The sequence below is a fragment of the Carassius gibelio genome, chromosome B17 (genome assembly GCF_023724105.1).
Source record: "Carassius gibelio isolate Cgi1373 ecotype wild population from Czech Republic chromosome B17, carGib1.2-hapl.c, whole genome shotgun sequence".
Classification (NCBI taxonomy): domain Eukaryota; kingdom Metazoa; phylum Chordata; class Actinopteri; order Cypriniformes; family Cyprinidae; genus Carassius; species Carassius gibelio.
In genome coordinates, this window is record NC_068412.1 from 14,302,735 (window position 1) to 14,318,089 (window position 15,355).

General features: G+C 36.7%; 2 protein-coding genes across 4 annotated transcripts in view; one reads left to right on the plus strand and one right to left on the minus strand.

The window, feature by feature from the left end:
- nhsl1a (NHS-like 1a) overlaps positions 1 to 2,562 on the minus strand; it is a 43,700-nt gene extending 41,138 nt beyond the window's left edge. Inside the window, exon 1 of one of the 2 annotated variants that reach the window (XM_052580814.1) lies at positions 2,075 to 2,562. In XM_052580814.1, coding sequence (XP_052436774.1) covers positions 2,075 to 2,360 — 286 coding nt within the window. In that variant the 5' untranslated portion in view covers positions 2,361 to 2,562. The remainder of the gene's footprint in view (positions 1 to 2,074) is intronic. The other variant, XM_052580819.1, reaches the window with a different exon arrangement.
- Positions 2,563 to 4,633: 2,071 nt separating this feature from the next.
- Positions 4,634 to 15,355, plus strand: part of itsn2b (intersectin 2b) — a 29,324-nt gene continuing 18,602 nt past the window's right edge. Inside the window, exons 1-9 of one of the 2 annotated variants that reach the window (XM_052580161.1) lie at positions 4,634 to 4,885; positions 9,488 to 9,563; positions 10,917 to 11,009; positions 11,217 to 11,280; positions 11,370 to 11,536; positions 12,388 to 12,594; positions 13,415 to 13,496; positions 13,601 to 13,743; positions 14,476 to 14,539. In XM_052580161.1, the coding sequence (XP_052436121.1) occupies positions 9,557 to 9,563; positions 10,917 to 11,009; positions 11,217 to 11,280; positions 11,370 to 11,536; positions 12,388 to 12,594; positions 13,415 to 13,496; positions 13,601 to 13,743; positions 14,476 to 14,539 (827 nt within the window). In that variant the 5' untranslated portion in view covers positions 4,634 to 4,885; positions 9,488 to 9,556. The remainder of the gene's footprint in view (positions 4,886 to 9,487; positions 9,564 to 10,916; positions 11,010 to 11,216; positions 11,281 to 11,369; positions 11,537 to 12,387; positions 12,595 to 13,414; positions 13,497 to 13,600; positions 13,744 to 14,475; positions 14,540 to 15,355) is intronic. The other variant, XM_052580162.1, reaches the window with a different exon arrangement.

A 15,355-nucleotide genomic window follows, 5' to 3' on the forward strand; every position in this document is an offset into this window, starting at 1 on the left:
CAGTTTCACTTCATATTCATGACATGTTTGTACATGACGATCAGCGCAGACAGGTTTTCAGACAGCACACATACTGATAAGACGCTCGGGAGAAAACAGACACATAACTTCATAATCATACTTCGCGTTGTGATTCGGAGATGCTCGTTGTTCTAAATAAAGTTGGTAATGAACCATCTTTTATGGCCAAACGCTTCGAAATCCCGCTTTACTCACCGAGATTAGAAAAGCAGTCATCAGTGAAATGTTGTGAACACAACAAAAGGGATTTGTTGTACTGCTCTGGTATTGTGGTGAAAATGAATTTTAGCCATTGGTTCTTCTGATCTTCATTCTTTGGCAGTGAAAATAAAACAAACGGTCTCCTTGACATGATGCTATCACACCAAACAGAGCGTCTGTGTGGTGGGGGTGGGGCAGGTCAGAGTTCCGTTTCTCCCAACACGGTAGGCGGAGATTATTATGCAAAGTGCTCCTAGTGACGTACATAGAGATGGGCAAAAGATTTGAAATCTATAACGACTCGTTTTGAGTCGACTCCTTACTTTAGAAGCCAATAACTTTATAAATCGTGTACTTTTTGGTTTAATTATTTGCACATTGTTTGCACAGATGGACAGCTACATCATACACTGTAATACAGGTAATTTTTGATTTCCCATCTGTTTGGCTCTTTAAAATCACAACTGAGATCACCATATTCTACATATATTTGATCGATGCATTTACTATATCTATTGAAGATAGTCTTGTGTTATTTGTCATTTGTCTGATCATTTAAATTGTATATCCATTGTATCCAGTGTCTATAGATTCCATGTCATAGCATACAGCAGACAAAGAATCACTCACTTTCTTTTTCTCAGTACCTTATAATATATAGTCCAGGGCTGGAAGTCTGGAGCACACATGTATCCACTTATGCTCTGCTTCCTGCACTCCACTCACCTTACTCTAGGCTTAGTTCTGGAGGGAGGGCCAGTGAAAACACCCATTGTTTTCTTTGGAGGTGAAAGCATTGCAGGGAATCGCAGAACAGAAAGTGCAACATATCAACCATGGAGATACAAAGAAATATGTGGGTGTAGAGAAAAAAGGAAATAAAGAAGACTCGTTTCTGCCACCTTGAACAAATCCTACAAATATATTCCAGAATAATCTATCGTGAGCAGAAAGACAGCATTCACATGCTCAGCACAATGGAGAACATCGGCCCTGAGAAGACCTCAATGAGTGCTGGGCCAACCATTATTACTGGCACAGTAGTCTGTCCCAAAAGCCTCTATTTTTTATGTTCTAATTGGAGCTGGAGTTCACAAACAGAGAGTGAAAAGTGGCAGGCAACCACAGGTGCCATGAGATAAAAGTACAACACAGCACAAGCCTGAAAGGAATTCCACATCCAGACAAAGCTAAGCATCTAGAAAGGAATTTGGAATTAATGATCTGGAATCATGCACTGCTGTTATGGCAAGCCATTTTAACGTTTATTCCTAAAATTAACATGCATATTTGATCTTAATAGCATTTATTTTAGTATTTTAGTATTCAAAAAATACTGTAGCAACTTTTACATTAGCTACAATATATTTAGTTAATCACTGCTTATTTGTTTGCTAGTCAGTATCCAAGTAACAGGTATCCGTTGGTATTTTTAACAAATTGTTTAGTTTTGCCACTGGATTCTATGGCTAAATCGTGTAGGAACACTTTTCATTTAAAAATTGCTAGTCAATTTCTCAAATAATGTCACACATTGAACTAAACATGGCATTTTGAATTAGAAGACTATTTTTTTTTTTTTTTCATGTGTGGTATACTTGTTTCTTAGTTATAATCGGTTACACATTCGGCATAAATAGATAAGTAGGCCTTGTGGTATCTAATGAATAGTAAAATCTAAATTGTGAATAGTAATGTAAAGAATACTGAAAAAAAAAAAAAAAAAAAAAGGTTGCATACTAATCATTTAAAAATGCGTACTGTAATATAAAAAAAATAAATAGGCTACTTGTTAGTTTTAAGGAATATGCTTGCCACATTGTAGTTGAATAGATGAAGGTAAAGCACTCACGGATCGTGGTCCTCTTGTGGTTGAGATGTCGCACAGTGTCCTGCAGTGAGTCGAGCCTGTGCTGCAGCGCAGAAGCTTTACTGATGACCAGCGCTGATTCAGTCTGGATCTCCGCAAACATGCTGCTCGCGTGCCGTGACAGATCGGACAGCTGACGGAGGATGTTAATCAAAGTGTGACAGTTCACAGCATCCAGGGAAGCAAACACATCACCGTTAACTTCCAGTCGTTCTCTGTTTATTCTGCCCAGACTCCGGGGCTCCACTATTCTCTTATGAAACGTCATTTTTTTTCATGGAAAAGATACTTTTTTTGGTTTAATTACAATAAGTCCACTTGTTCTTTATTAGTGCTGTTGTCCATTCCGGTGTCTTAACCTGTTCTGCAACCATCCTGACATCCCGCCTCGTGATTCAAAGGATCCTGCCCTTATTCTTCTGTTTGAGTGCTTTCTTAAACTTTCTTCTGGGGGAATCGGTTATCAGGACAGACTCAAACCCCGGAACCCGGAGGAGCCCAATGTGAGGATCTGGAGTTTGAGCAGGACTGCGGATCTCACGCCAGCTTCTGATAAACTAGCATTGCTTTAATCAGAGGTGGACAGTAGTGAAGTATTTTTACTTTACTCAACTACATTTAAAAAGTATCTGTAGTTTACCAGAGTGTTTTACATCGGAAAACTTTACTTCACTACATTCCAAAGCATGTTACTGTACTACATTTTTATAAATTAAAATTACTGACACTTCAAAAGTACTTTTACAGCAAAGTAAAAAAATACTTCACTACTGTCCTCCTCTGACTTTAATTAATTAATACGGAATTGAATTTTTTTTTTACAATAATTATTTTGTTATGGCATGATCAGAGTTTGTTTTACTCATGATATCAGGAGAGAGAAGATTAATCTCTGACATTTGTCGAAATTGATAATGATGCTCCAGTCGACAAGTTAGCCATTTGTGCATACTTTGTACCTTTACAGAGATATGTTATACTTAACAGGAAGCACACTTTAAGAATAAAATATTACAGGAACGAAAGTGTTTCATTACTTCATTTAGCAGGAAACCTAATTGGAAAGGTATCCATTAATGTTATGCAGGTAAAGTGCGCCCTCGTGTGGCATCTATTTGGAAATGTAATTTCTTTTCTTTTGTTTTGTTTTCTTATTTTTTTCTAGGCTAAACTAGAAAAATAGCTCTTGTCTCAAGTTCATGAAATACTTGGTGTTTGCAGAAACCTTCTCTGTCAAAGTAATTATTTTCATAATATTATTTTCACAAGAGTAATTAGATCCATAAGATTAGGATTCAAATGTAGGCCTATATACTGTACAACGATCCATATAGACATGATTGAAAATTATATTTGGTTAAATAAGTCATTTAAATATAGACTATATTGCTGTAAAACATTAGTATTTAGTAACTGTGAATTGAAAACAAGCTAGATGGATACACTTATTTCTGAAGCTGATTTGTGTGGCAATATAAAGAATTTATTGTTTTGGATAGATAGATAGATAGATAGATAGATAGATAGATAGATAGATAGATAGATAGATAGATAGATAGATAGATAGATAGATAGATAGATAGATAGATTCGATTAGATTCAACTTTATTGTCACTACATGTAAGGTACAAGGCAACTAAATGCATCTAGCAGAAGTGCAATAAGCAGTAAGTACAGAATATACAAGGTCTACAATATGTACAATACATAATTTACAGATTTTAAATACTATGAGCTTGGTCTAGGTGTAATATGAACATACTATACAGATTGATTATGTAAAAGTGTATGTAGGCAGAATCTATGAACATAATTTACACTAGTAGTAATGGAGAGTAAAGTGCATAGAAAATATTTCAGAGTGCAAATGTATTACTCAGTGTTCCTGGATGAACAGACAGTAGTGCAAGTAATAACAACTGTTTTTGCTTGTTGTAAATAAATAAATAAATCAGTCAGATGTAGTGATGAGGAGGGCTGAGGAGTCTGTGTGTGTGTGTGTGTGTGTGTGTGTGTGTTGGGGGGGTGTTGAGGGGTGTCAGAGGGCAGAGTTCAGTAAGGAGACAGCTGTAGGGAAAAATCCTATGGAAAAAGCTGTTCCTGAATTTTGTGGTCCTTGTCCGGAGGCTCCTGAAGCTCCTACCGGAGGGCAGGAGGTTAAACAGTCCATGGTCAGGGTGAGAGGAGTCCTTGAGAATGCTGCGAGCTCGATGTAGACAGCGTTTCCTCTGGATGTCCTCATGCAGGAAGTGTTGTCCCTGTGATGCGTTGGGCAGTTTTCACCACCCTCTGCCGTCAGCAACTGAGCAGTTCCCATACCAGACTGTGATGCAACTGGTCAGGATGCTCTTAAAAGCACACCGGTAGAAGTTCACCAGGATTGCTAAAGACAGCTGGTTCTTCTTCAGTGTCCTAGATAGATAGATAGATAGATAGATAGATAGATAGAGAAGGGCCTGGTGTGGATTGAGTGTAATGTTTTGTGTCTAGGGAGGGAGGGGCTGAACAGATGTGTTGCACTGAAACGCTCGTAGCTCCTCCCATCATCGGCTCTTAAAGGCTCTTGTGCGCGCAGCGCTCGTGCACGTCTCGTCGTCAGCCATGTTGTCATGTTGTTTGTCTGACAGCGCCGTATAGCAACAGGTTGTCAAAGACTCTCAATAAAACACTGCAGAAATTCTTTAAAGAAACCCTGAAAGCCGCTTGTCATCACGTTAATTCAGAGGACAATGGAAAAGGATATGTTTTCCTCCCAGGAGAGTTTTCGCGCAGTCAATAATGCTGTTGTGTAATGTGAGTAACGTTAACGTACCTCTTGTAATACTGCTCAAATGTCTGCTCATGTTAATGGTATATGAATTAATCACACTTTATAGCTAGTTAGAATACAGATACAGTACCTGTTATACAAATACAGTCTATGGTAACTTGCATGTAACGTAATTGAACATTTTCTGCTGGTTTTACAGTGGTTGTGTGATGAGTTGGGAAGTGTCCAGTTTCACACTTTTCAAAGTCCTTCAGAGCTTCATAGTACAAATATTAGAGTTCATTGTGAGTCATGTGTCAACTCATGTAAAAGACATGATTCAAAGTGCTTTCGAGCATACTTTCTTCTCACAAACCTGCCAGACGAGAGGCAAACCCGTCTTTCTGCCTTTCACTCTCAGATAAGATGAAGCAGATACTGTCTAGTGGAGTTAAACAAAATACGTTAGTATAAGTTAGCATAAATGGTTAATTGCTTTTGTATGAGATATTTTATTGCTACAATGACTCATTCTCTACGTGACAGTTTCCGGAACATGATCTAATAGATAATGATGATGATGGTTGTTTTTCTAAACTTAATGCATTGGCTAACTAGACAAAATTTTTGGCCATCACAGTCATTGGTCAGTGTTTCTGATCCTTTTATTGGTCTGCCGTCTTTTTTGTTCCATAGCCTGGACTTCATATTGATCAATTTGCTCCTGATCTCTCTCTCTCTCTTAATAATGTGCTATAATTTACTCTATTCTGTAAACGGTTATATGACATCACATAACAATCTTGTTGGGCTTTTAGGGCTCTTTTAAATTAATATTAATCTGCGTTAGTTGATTCCTTTTCAGGAAATGTCCTTGTAAATTCTGGATCAGTGAAGGAGAATGATTTGTCAAACCATAATGACAGATTTTTGCCCTTTGTTTGCAGGTGAATGAGCACATTGCACATAAAATATGTTGGTGGAACAGTGCACTTATTGTTAACTAAAACAATTTATAATGTGATCATTGAAATACAACCGAAATAAAATAATAATTGGCAAAAAATAAATCGCAGAAACTCGTAACCAGATGAATAATTTTAAAATGAAAACTGAAAATATAAAAATAAAAGCTAATACTAAAGCTATAATACTAAAATATATATGTACAAGAAAAATGGCAGTTTTTAAACATAGGCCTACAGCCAAGGAAAATGTTGGCAGGGCAAGTAAAAATTAAAAACTCATGGCCCAATAACTGCGCCATCAAGATCCTTTTTGTTGAGCCCTGATGCAGTGATGTTTTAGTAGTGTGATGTTTATGTACAGTGTATTATGCTTTCTTGCCAGCTGTCTGTCTGTTTGTTCAGGCTTCACTGACGTGACCTGCATGACCTTCTGCACATAAAGCCATCTGACAACGTCTCTCAGAAAGTGGAAGAGCTCTGGGTTCTTGAAATCAGTTAAACAGACGTATTTCAGTTAAATGGATTACAAAACTAAAAGAACAATTGACGAATAAGCAAATATAATTTAACAGTATAGGGACATGAAATTGTACCAACCGCCCTCAGCACCTCTGGTAATAATGCCAGAGATGTTTTATTTATTTATTTATCTATTTATTTATTTTATTACATGATCAAGGCTACACGCTCACTTCTACAAGCAATGCTTTCATTTTATGAGATCTGAGGATTCAGTGGCAAGAACAAAAGTGAACGGTCTGACACACAGACAGGGTTTGTTGGTCTTAATGTGGCTTAATGTCCTCTCCGACCACGAGGCTGTGGGTCCAGAGCGTTTAACATTGTTTGTGACCTGTTGACATCCTGTTTCGTTTTTGCTTTCCTCCCACTTCCTTTGTTCTTTTGTGGCTGTTAAATCATACACAGGGTGGAGGCAGGAGGTGGCGGGACATGCCCAGCTATGACCTCACAGTCTATCTTTGCAGTTCTCACATTGTACTGTACACGTCATTAAAATAAAGTTAGTGAAGGAAGCATGACACCATTACATTGTCCTTTTCTCTGTGATTGAGAGTTTCCAAAGAATTCATATAGTACCAAAGAATTTGACGTTATAACTGACAAGCTAATGATAATATTATGGAAAGAAAAATTTATTTTTAAATGTTTTATTAAGAGCAGAATTTTCGATATTTGCTGTAGATCAATCCATGCAAAATTTGACCCAGCTGCAAGTAACATGCAAAGCCACAATGAAATAACATTGGTCTCTCAAAGCTCTCAGGAACACAGCGGTTTTGGGTGATTTCCATTTGACTCAATATGTACTGGAAAGAGAGCTATGCAACGCATGCAGTTTCCAATTTAAATATAGTTATTCTCATTTAAATATGCAGTTTGTGAAAGATCATTCAATTAAAATTTTACATTTAATGTTTGTTTGCTTTTTATTAATCGTTTTATTTAGCCGTAATGGTAAAGACATTTTTAATGTTACAAAAATTAAATAAATGCTTTTTTTGAATGTTTTTATTTTTTTCATCAAAGAATCCTTAAAAGGTATCATTGTGTCTACTCAAATATTAAGTAGCGCTTAATACAAATGTTTTTTTTTTTTGTAAATAATGATAATAACTAAAAAGTTTCTCAAGTAGCTTTGCCATAATCACAGGAAAAAAATGACATCTTAAATATTCAAATAGAAAATGGCAATTTTAAACCGTATTAATGTCACACTATTATGACTTGATGAGCATTAACAATTTCTTAAAAAAATAAATAAATAAAAACACCTGACCTGCCTAATATTTGCACAGATTTGGTGTCATGGCATTAAATGCAAATAAACAAGTCACTCAATCTGTCCACCGCTCTTTGAAAAAAAGAAAAGCACAGCCAGAGTGTTAGATGGGGAGAGAATGAGAGAAAAGGGAGTGATACGACACGCATGACAAGCTTGCCCTATCCGAGCGCTTTTCTGGAAGCTGGTCCTGTCTGACTGCATTCTGTTCCTCTATTGACCTGCTCCCACAGCCCTACCAAATACTGCCACACATCACTTCCTGTCAGCTACTTTCTCCCTGTTTTCAACGTGTGTATATTCTGCTATCAGTGATTGGTTTTGAAGACCTGACAGCTGTCAGTTACAGCAAAACTGGTCTGTTAAATGACTTCTGATTAGTGGTAGTCATATATTAACCTAGCTGATGCTTGGACATTTTGGGATCGGCCGATATTAGATAAACTGACCACTTAATAGGGGTGTATAAAACCAAAAAAATGTCATAAGTCTGGGTGGTCTAAATGACTAGTCTGTGGTGGGACAGTCTTGTATAATTATGCTGGATGGTGTCTGCCAGCTTGGACTGGCCGATATGTTGATATGATCATATATATATATATATATATATATATATATATATATATATATATATATAGAGAATATAGAAAATGACAAATCATAAACAAAAAAAAAAGCAAAAACTTAAAGTTGCAAGAATGAAATAATTTAGTAGAAGGGTTGGGAATCGGAAAGCTATTCTCTAAAGCCCTACAGACAAAGATACAGTCCTTCAGTTTTCAAATAAACTAATAGTTTTATATTTGCTCATCCTTTTATCCCTGTGGCAGCTGCATATCGTAAGGCTGCATTTATATGACTGTAATTTATTCCTGCGATGGCAGAGCTAAAATTTTGGCATATTTGTGTTTGTGTGCGTGTGAATGAAATGTAATGCAAATAGGATCTATATACATGTTTTTGTACTTGCATATATGTAAATCATTGTCCATTATGTCTGTTTTGGTCTCTGCCTGTACCCATATCAACTCACCCCAGTCATATTTAATATAATTATCTGCCATCTCGATCTTTTTTCATGTGTACAGTACAGAGATGATGTCAGAATATAATTGATTTAATGTGTGAATCAGAGTTCTTGGCTGACTCCCATTAGTGACCCCCACCTCTGACATTTACCGGAAGCATTACCGTAATATTTATTCAATTTGCAAGAGTTATATATGATTTCATCCATCAGTGTCAGGCTTACAGGAATAAACCTACATAGTGCTTTTATTTCATTATACGTCCGAAGACATTATTAGGAGATATAGAGTGACAGCTTACAATTTTTGTTGATTTAAATTTTGCATTTGTACCAATTTACATATTTTTGCTCAGTTTAGGCCTTTTTATAGACTTGAGGTATTTTTCCTCTTTGAGAGTGAGCTTTATATTCTACTGTATCAAATTCATTAAAAGTTCCGTTTGTTGGGTTTTCTTGGCTCTTATTTCATGATTCAGGTTTTACGGGGTTCAAGTGTTGTTTCCACCCAAAGTAATGATCAAGCTTTCTTTGATCGCAGTGAAATCAGTTTCTGATGTTATTAGAAGGAGGATATCGATGCAGTCAGTCATAAAAGTGTCATTGTTTATTAAGATTTTGCACATAGAGCATTAGTCTGTTGAAAACATTTGTATGGGGAGTTTATAGCGCTCATCTCCTCCCTCTCACCCTTCCTCTCTCCTTTACACATCCTCTTCTCTCTCTTTCACTCTGAGAGTGCAGGACGGAGATAGCGACAGCCCTGCACTCCCCTGCCTGCATTATTAATGAGTGGACATTTCTTCTTTCTCTCTCTCTGTGTGTGTGTGTGTGTGTGTGTGTGGTGCAGATGACTGATCTAGCCAGCTGAGACGAGGAGATCAGGACCGCGCTCCTTGTATCCCTGCCACCTGCAGCCATGAATGGTAAGAGCTCTGCTTTATATTTCTATGTGTGTGTGTTTACCCACGTGTCCCAACCAAGAGGATTTGTGTGTCAGAGGACCTTTAGCCTCATAAATGCAGTAGAACGTGAGTTCTTTCCTATTTATCGTGTCTCGTTCATATTTGCGGTGTGTGTGCAGGTGCTACGCTGCTCTCACACACTGCAGCATGCGTTGCTCACACACACTAGCGGCTCTGACCATCCGCTTTGATTTCTGCCTGTCAGCAGCCCATCTGTCACACTGACACCTCACTGCTTATTGATTTAGCTTTTTTGATAGCTGACTTGTGCTTGTTAAAATGGATATACAACATGCATATTGCTGTACATTTGAATAACTTTTATCGGTTCACCCTGTAAATGTTTCAAGGGATGTTGTTTATTGAAAGTTAAGTTTTATAAGATATTCTGTGGCATGTCTGCCTTTTCTTTTGGAGAATGGTTGTTTTTAAGAAAGATGAATGAATTAATGAAAATGAATGTGTTCAGTTATTCAGACAATTCCAGCCAAAATGGCTGCTGTTCTCCTTGTTTTGGATAAGCATTCAAGAGTTAAATTCAAGGGACTGGTAGAAAAAAAAAATGTATCTAGCTATATAATGTGATGGAATGGATATGTTATGCTCGGCTAATCATATTGTGAATGTTAAATGGCAGTTTAAATTGCCAGATTTTAAACTTGGCTCCTCAAATGATGTCATTTCCTCTTCATTTAAAATGGCAGCTCACTCTTAATGTTATGTAAAAATTGAATGCAGTTGGTGGTGATAATTTTGTAAAACAGAAAGTACACTTTTTCAAGTTTTTTTTAATGAAATAGTTGAAATGGAATATATGTGACTTGCAAATGCATGTACAACTTGTTAAAAAAAATCAGAAAAATGTCATGATATTTTTATAGAAAATGTGTATAGTTTTTTTTGAAAGAGTGTTATGTCTACTGCAGCTTTAAGCTGACATAACTCTGTAATTTCAATAAATATCAGGGTGACACGAAGTAATATTTAATTTAAATATTTTCATCTTAAATCTTATGAAGTCAGACCTAGACAACACAAATGGGAATGTGAAATAGTGTATATATATATATATTTTTTTTTTTTTGTCTTTGCATTGTACACTTGCACCGGAAGACCGAAGCGATGTGCCACATATATAATTCGAACAGCCTGACTATGCAAATCCCAGTGTAGCTTGACTGTAACTGTGCATTTAAATGTACCTGCTGATATTAGAATATTGAATCTGCCTGCACTATTAGTAGTTTATTTCTTATCCCTATTTCTTTTTTCTCTTCTTTATCTTTTATTCATTTTGTCTACGTTTCTTGTAAGGTGGTCGGAGTATTTGGGCTATAACCCCAGAGGAGAGGGACAAACATGATCAGAAGTTTGACACCCTCTTGCCAGTACAGGGCTTTGTTACAGGTATGTGATGGGGAGCCATTGTTCAAATGTGTTAATTTTAAAAACCTTTTATATTTTCCTAATTATTATTATATCAATTTTTAATGTGAGTTTAATCTCTTGAAGTTAATAATATATAAATTCATTTACATTGTACTTCATATAAAATTATTTACCAAATATTTCATTTTATTTAATATTTATATTTTATTACATTTTTGTGTATAGGGGAGAAAGCAAGAAACTTCTTCATTCAGTCAGGGCTTCCCCAGTCTGTGCTAGCTGAGATCTGGTAAGAAATCCTGACCATGCACAGTCTTTAAAAAGAAAGAAAAAATAAATCGATGGAGAAGTCTTGACCCGTTTGTTTGTGTTTGGTAGGACCCTGGCTGATATGAATAAAGATGGTAGGATGGACCGGCTGGAGTTTTCTATAGCCATGAAGCTGATCAAGATGAAACTGCAGGGACAGAATCTTCCTACAGCTCTGCCCATCATCATGAAGCAGCCACCTGTGCCAGTTCCAACCATGCCAGCAACACCTCTCGGTACGCTGCCTAACTACACTATATCCTGCAGAGCGTTGATCTAAGAGGCCACTGGGATTGTAGCATGCTTGCACTGTAACCAAAATGTGAATCAGTACACCGTTTGTTGTTGTGCCTATAGATTATTAATGTTAATCTAATTATCACAATACAGAACAGGCCAAAGTATTTCTTTAGTTACCATATCCGGCTGTAGTCACACATGAATGCTGCCCAAACAACAATATTCACTGTTCAGCAATCTGGCCTGCATTGTATGGAGGTCATTTATGTGGAGGTCATTGAAGTCTTAAAGGTCCAGTAGCAGTTTAGTGTTAAAAGGATACCCTCAAGTCATTCCGAACCCGTAAGACCTACAAGAACACGTTTTGTGTGCAAAGAAAACAAGCTGTTGCTTGCCTCCATTTTGGAGAGTATCACGCTCATCATGTATGAGCACACTTCCACTTCCACACGCATTAACACGGACATGCGTTGGCACACAAGACACAGCAGACTGGATGAGGAGGAGAAGAAGAATTATTGATTTAAAGGTTGATAAAAGTGCAAAAGATACTTCCCCATTTGCTAGTAGAACCTCAATCCTCGTGAAAGACCTTCGTATGACAGCAGGTGCACAGCTTGATGGCCACAAGAAGAGTTGAGTTGTAATGTGGAACAGATGGCTGTAACCACGACCTTCAAAGTGTACAGGAAAACATGTCTTTAGCTTTTTAGCTTCAAGATTTAGCTCTTGTTTTTCATATTTGTAAAAAAGCTTTCTATAAACACTAGTGGTTTGAAAACCTCTCAAGCAACCTTGTCTTATTGTCTAGATGTGTCTGTTTGAATTTGCCCTTGTGCTTTTGCAGGAATGGGAACTATGCCAAATGTACCCATGATGCCCAGCGTGCCCATTCTGACCCCTATACCAATGACCACAATGAGCCCCATGCCGGGCATGACTCCCATGATGGGCACCGGGCTGTCAGTGCCAGTGATGCCCACCATCAGCTCTCCAGCCCTGCCTAATGGACCTATAGGCATTTTACAGCCGACCCACATCCCTCTCTCTTCCAGTAAGACAGCAAGTCAAGCCTGAATCTAGTGAAATTGTGCTATTTGTTATTTAAGATTATGACCGTTCGGAGATTCAGTGTGGCATTTCTGATGGTACACTTCAGGTCTTTATTTTGATGATATTTATTTTACATATTATTAAACAGTTTGGGATCAGTAAGATATACTCTGTGTGTGTGTGTGTGTGTGTATATAAGTGCTTTCAAATGATTAATGGCAATTAATCTCATCCAAAATAAAGGTTTTTGTTTACATAACATATGAGTGTGTACTGTGTATATTTACTATGTGTAGATATACATAAATAAATACACATGCATGTATATAAGAGAAAGGTTATGTTTATATATTATTTTGGAAGCCATTAATCGTTTGATATATATTAAATTTATATATATATATATAATTTTTTTTAAAAAAATTTTTATATAAACTTCTTCCAAAAACTTTTAAGAATCTTAATCATATTTTTGAATGTTAGTGTTACGTCATTGTGGATGTGTTGTAAAGCCAAGAGCCAATGTGAATATACAGTGTGCCAAAGGTGAAATGACACTGATCTCTCACTGCAGTCAGCATTTTCTTTGCTTCAGCCTTCCCGTGTAACGCCTAGCACAGCTTGTACCTATAAGACTGAGCTATATCTTGATTTAACAAGCAGCTCTTTATGCATAAACTGTCTCAAAATGACAACTTTGTGTCTTATGCTCTTGTGCACGATGTGTTCCTTCATTAATTGCTTGTACACTGTCTCTGAAAGAGTGTTACTGCCTACATTTTTCTTTAAGGTGTGTTTGTTTGTGTTTTTTTTTCCCGTAGCTCTCCCAGTTTCAAGTTCCTTTTCCTCTTCTCCACTGGGCTTCTCTGCCACTCCATCTTTGCTGGACCTGGGCTCGAGCAGGTCAGGAACTTCCACACATAGACCTTTATAGTGTATAATTAATCCACTGCCTGTGTACATAATACTATCTGCACACAAAGTGACGTGTGCGCTTATGTCTACAGCTCAAACTCCTCCTCCTCCACATCACTGACCAGCAACTCTCCTAAGGGTGGCCCTTCTGATTGGACCATCCCACAGGCATCACGACTCAAATACAGGCAGCAGTTTAACAGCCTGGACAAGCAAATGATTGGTTATCTAACAGGTATTTAATTACAAAGGCTTTAAAAAAGAAAACAGTCGTTTGTCTTATTATTGTGCAAATAATTGCCAGACGGAATAGTTCAGATAGCACTTATGTACTGTAGGTTCTCTTAAGGATGCCTGGGGACAAAACTTTTAAAATGCCTCTGTGATAATCTCATGGTTTTATGGTTAATATGGGATGTAGAGACTTTAGCTGAAGGCTAGTAGTGCATTAGGATGGCAATCCACACCCATGTGGCTCATCCGCAAAGCAGTTGACTGTATCACTTACATACCTCATGACAAAGACCCATGTGCTAGAGAGTTTCAGGAATGAGGACGTAGGTACAACATGACTTTGGAAGGTTTATTTCACAGGTTTATGGCATTGAGTATAAGCCCACTGCCTACATCTCAGGGGCAAGCTGTTTTGTTACACGAAATTTGAGAATGGCACTCATTTTTCTGTGTGAAAAGAGTTTCTAGATGTCGTAATGTGTTGATGGTTTAGGAGGTTTCTAGCATTGTGACAATAGAAATAGCAACCAGCTCTAGTCAGACCAGTTGTTTTAGTACAGCAACAGTATCAACAAGCTGGTTGTAAAAAAAAAAAAAACCTTCAGTTAAAAAAAGACACGGCAAATAGGCATTTTTCTCCCCTATAAATCTAGTAAAAATCATTTTCTATGAATATGGTAATTAGCATCCATATGAATTCTTTTATTGCTTTTTTTTTTTTTTTTTTCTACAGGTCCTCAAGTGAGAACTGCAATGGCTACAACAATGCTTACTCAGACTCAGCTAGCTGCCATCTGGTAGGTGTTTGCCCCTTCCCAGTATTTGCATAAAGCATTTATTTATTTATTTATTTTTAAGAAATCTTGGTAACACTTTCTATGAAGCCCGTATTTATAACACATTATAAGTGTATTCTTAAGGCATTATAATGAATGCATAATACATTATAAAAAACATAATATGTTGTATCATCTAATGAATATTCATAAGAACAGTTTTAATATATTATAATATTTACTTATTTGTGGTTATAGCTTTTAGGAGTATATTGATTTATAACACAATGAACACGTTTTATTCACTTTTACAATTTATTATATTTCTCATAGTTATAATGTATTCTAAGTCTCGTAGCTTGACGTTTTTCTGATGCTAGTGCTACTTTACTTAAAGCGGTCAAAGACTTCTTATATGTAATAAGAAGAAGAAAAAGAAGACCGTTTCTCTCTGATCTCAGCCATAAAATCAGATGAATGTGTAATCTGACGCATTTGCTTTGAACTATTTTTTATTGTAATATCAGTTTGATTATTTTGATGGTACCCTTTAGTCTCCTGTTGATAAGTAACTCTGTAACTACATGTCAACCAGAGTATTAGAATGTCTGCTACTGTAAACATATGCTAACATTTTATTTTGATGGTCAACCAACAGATAAACTGACTATATTGTTTTTGCAAGTACATCATCTTACTATACCATACTAGATTCTACCGTTCTTGAGCTAACTAGTACTCTAATGAGAGTTAGTTGGCATGTAGCTGATTGATTAAGGGGACCATCAAAATAAAATGTAACCATATAAAACATTGCATTTTTTTCAGTAGGAGTAT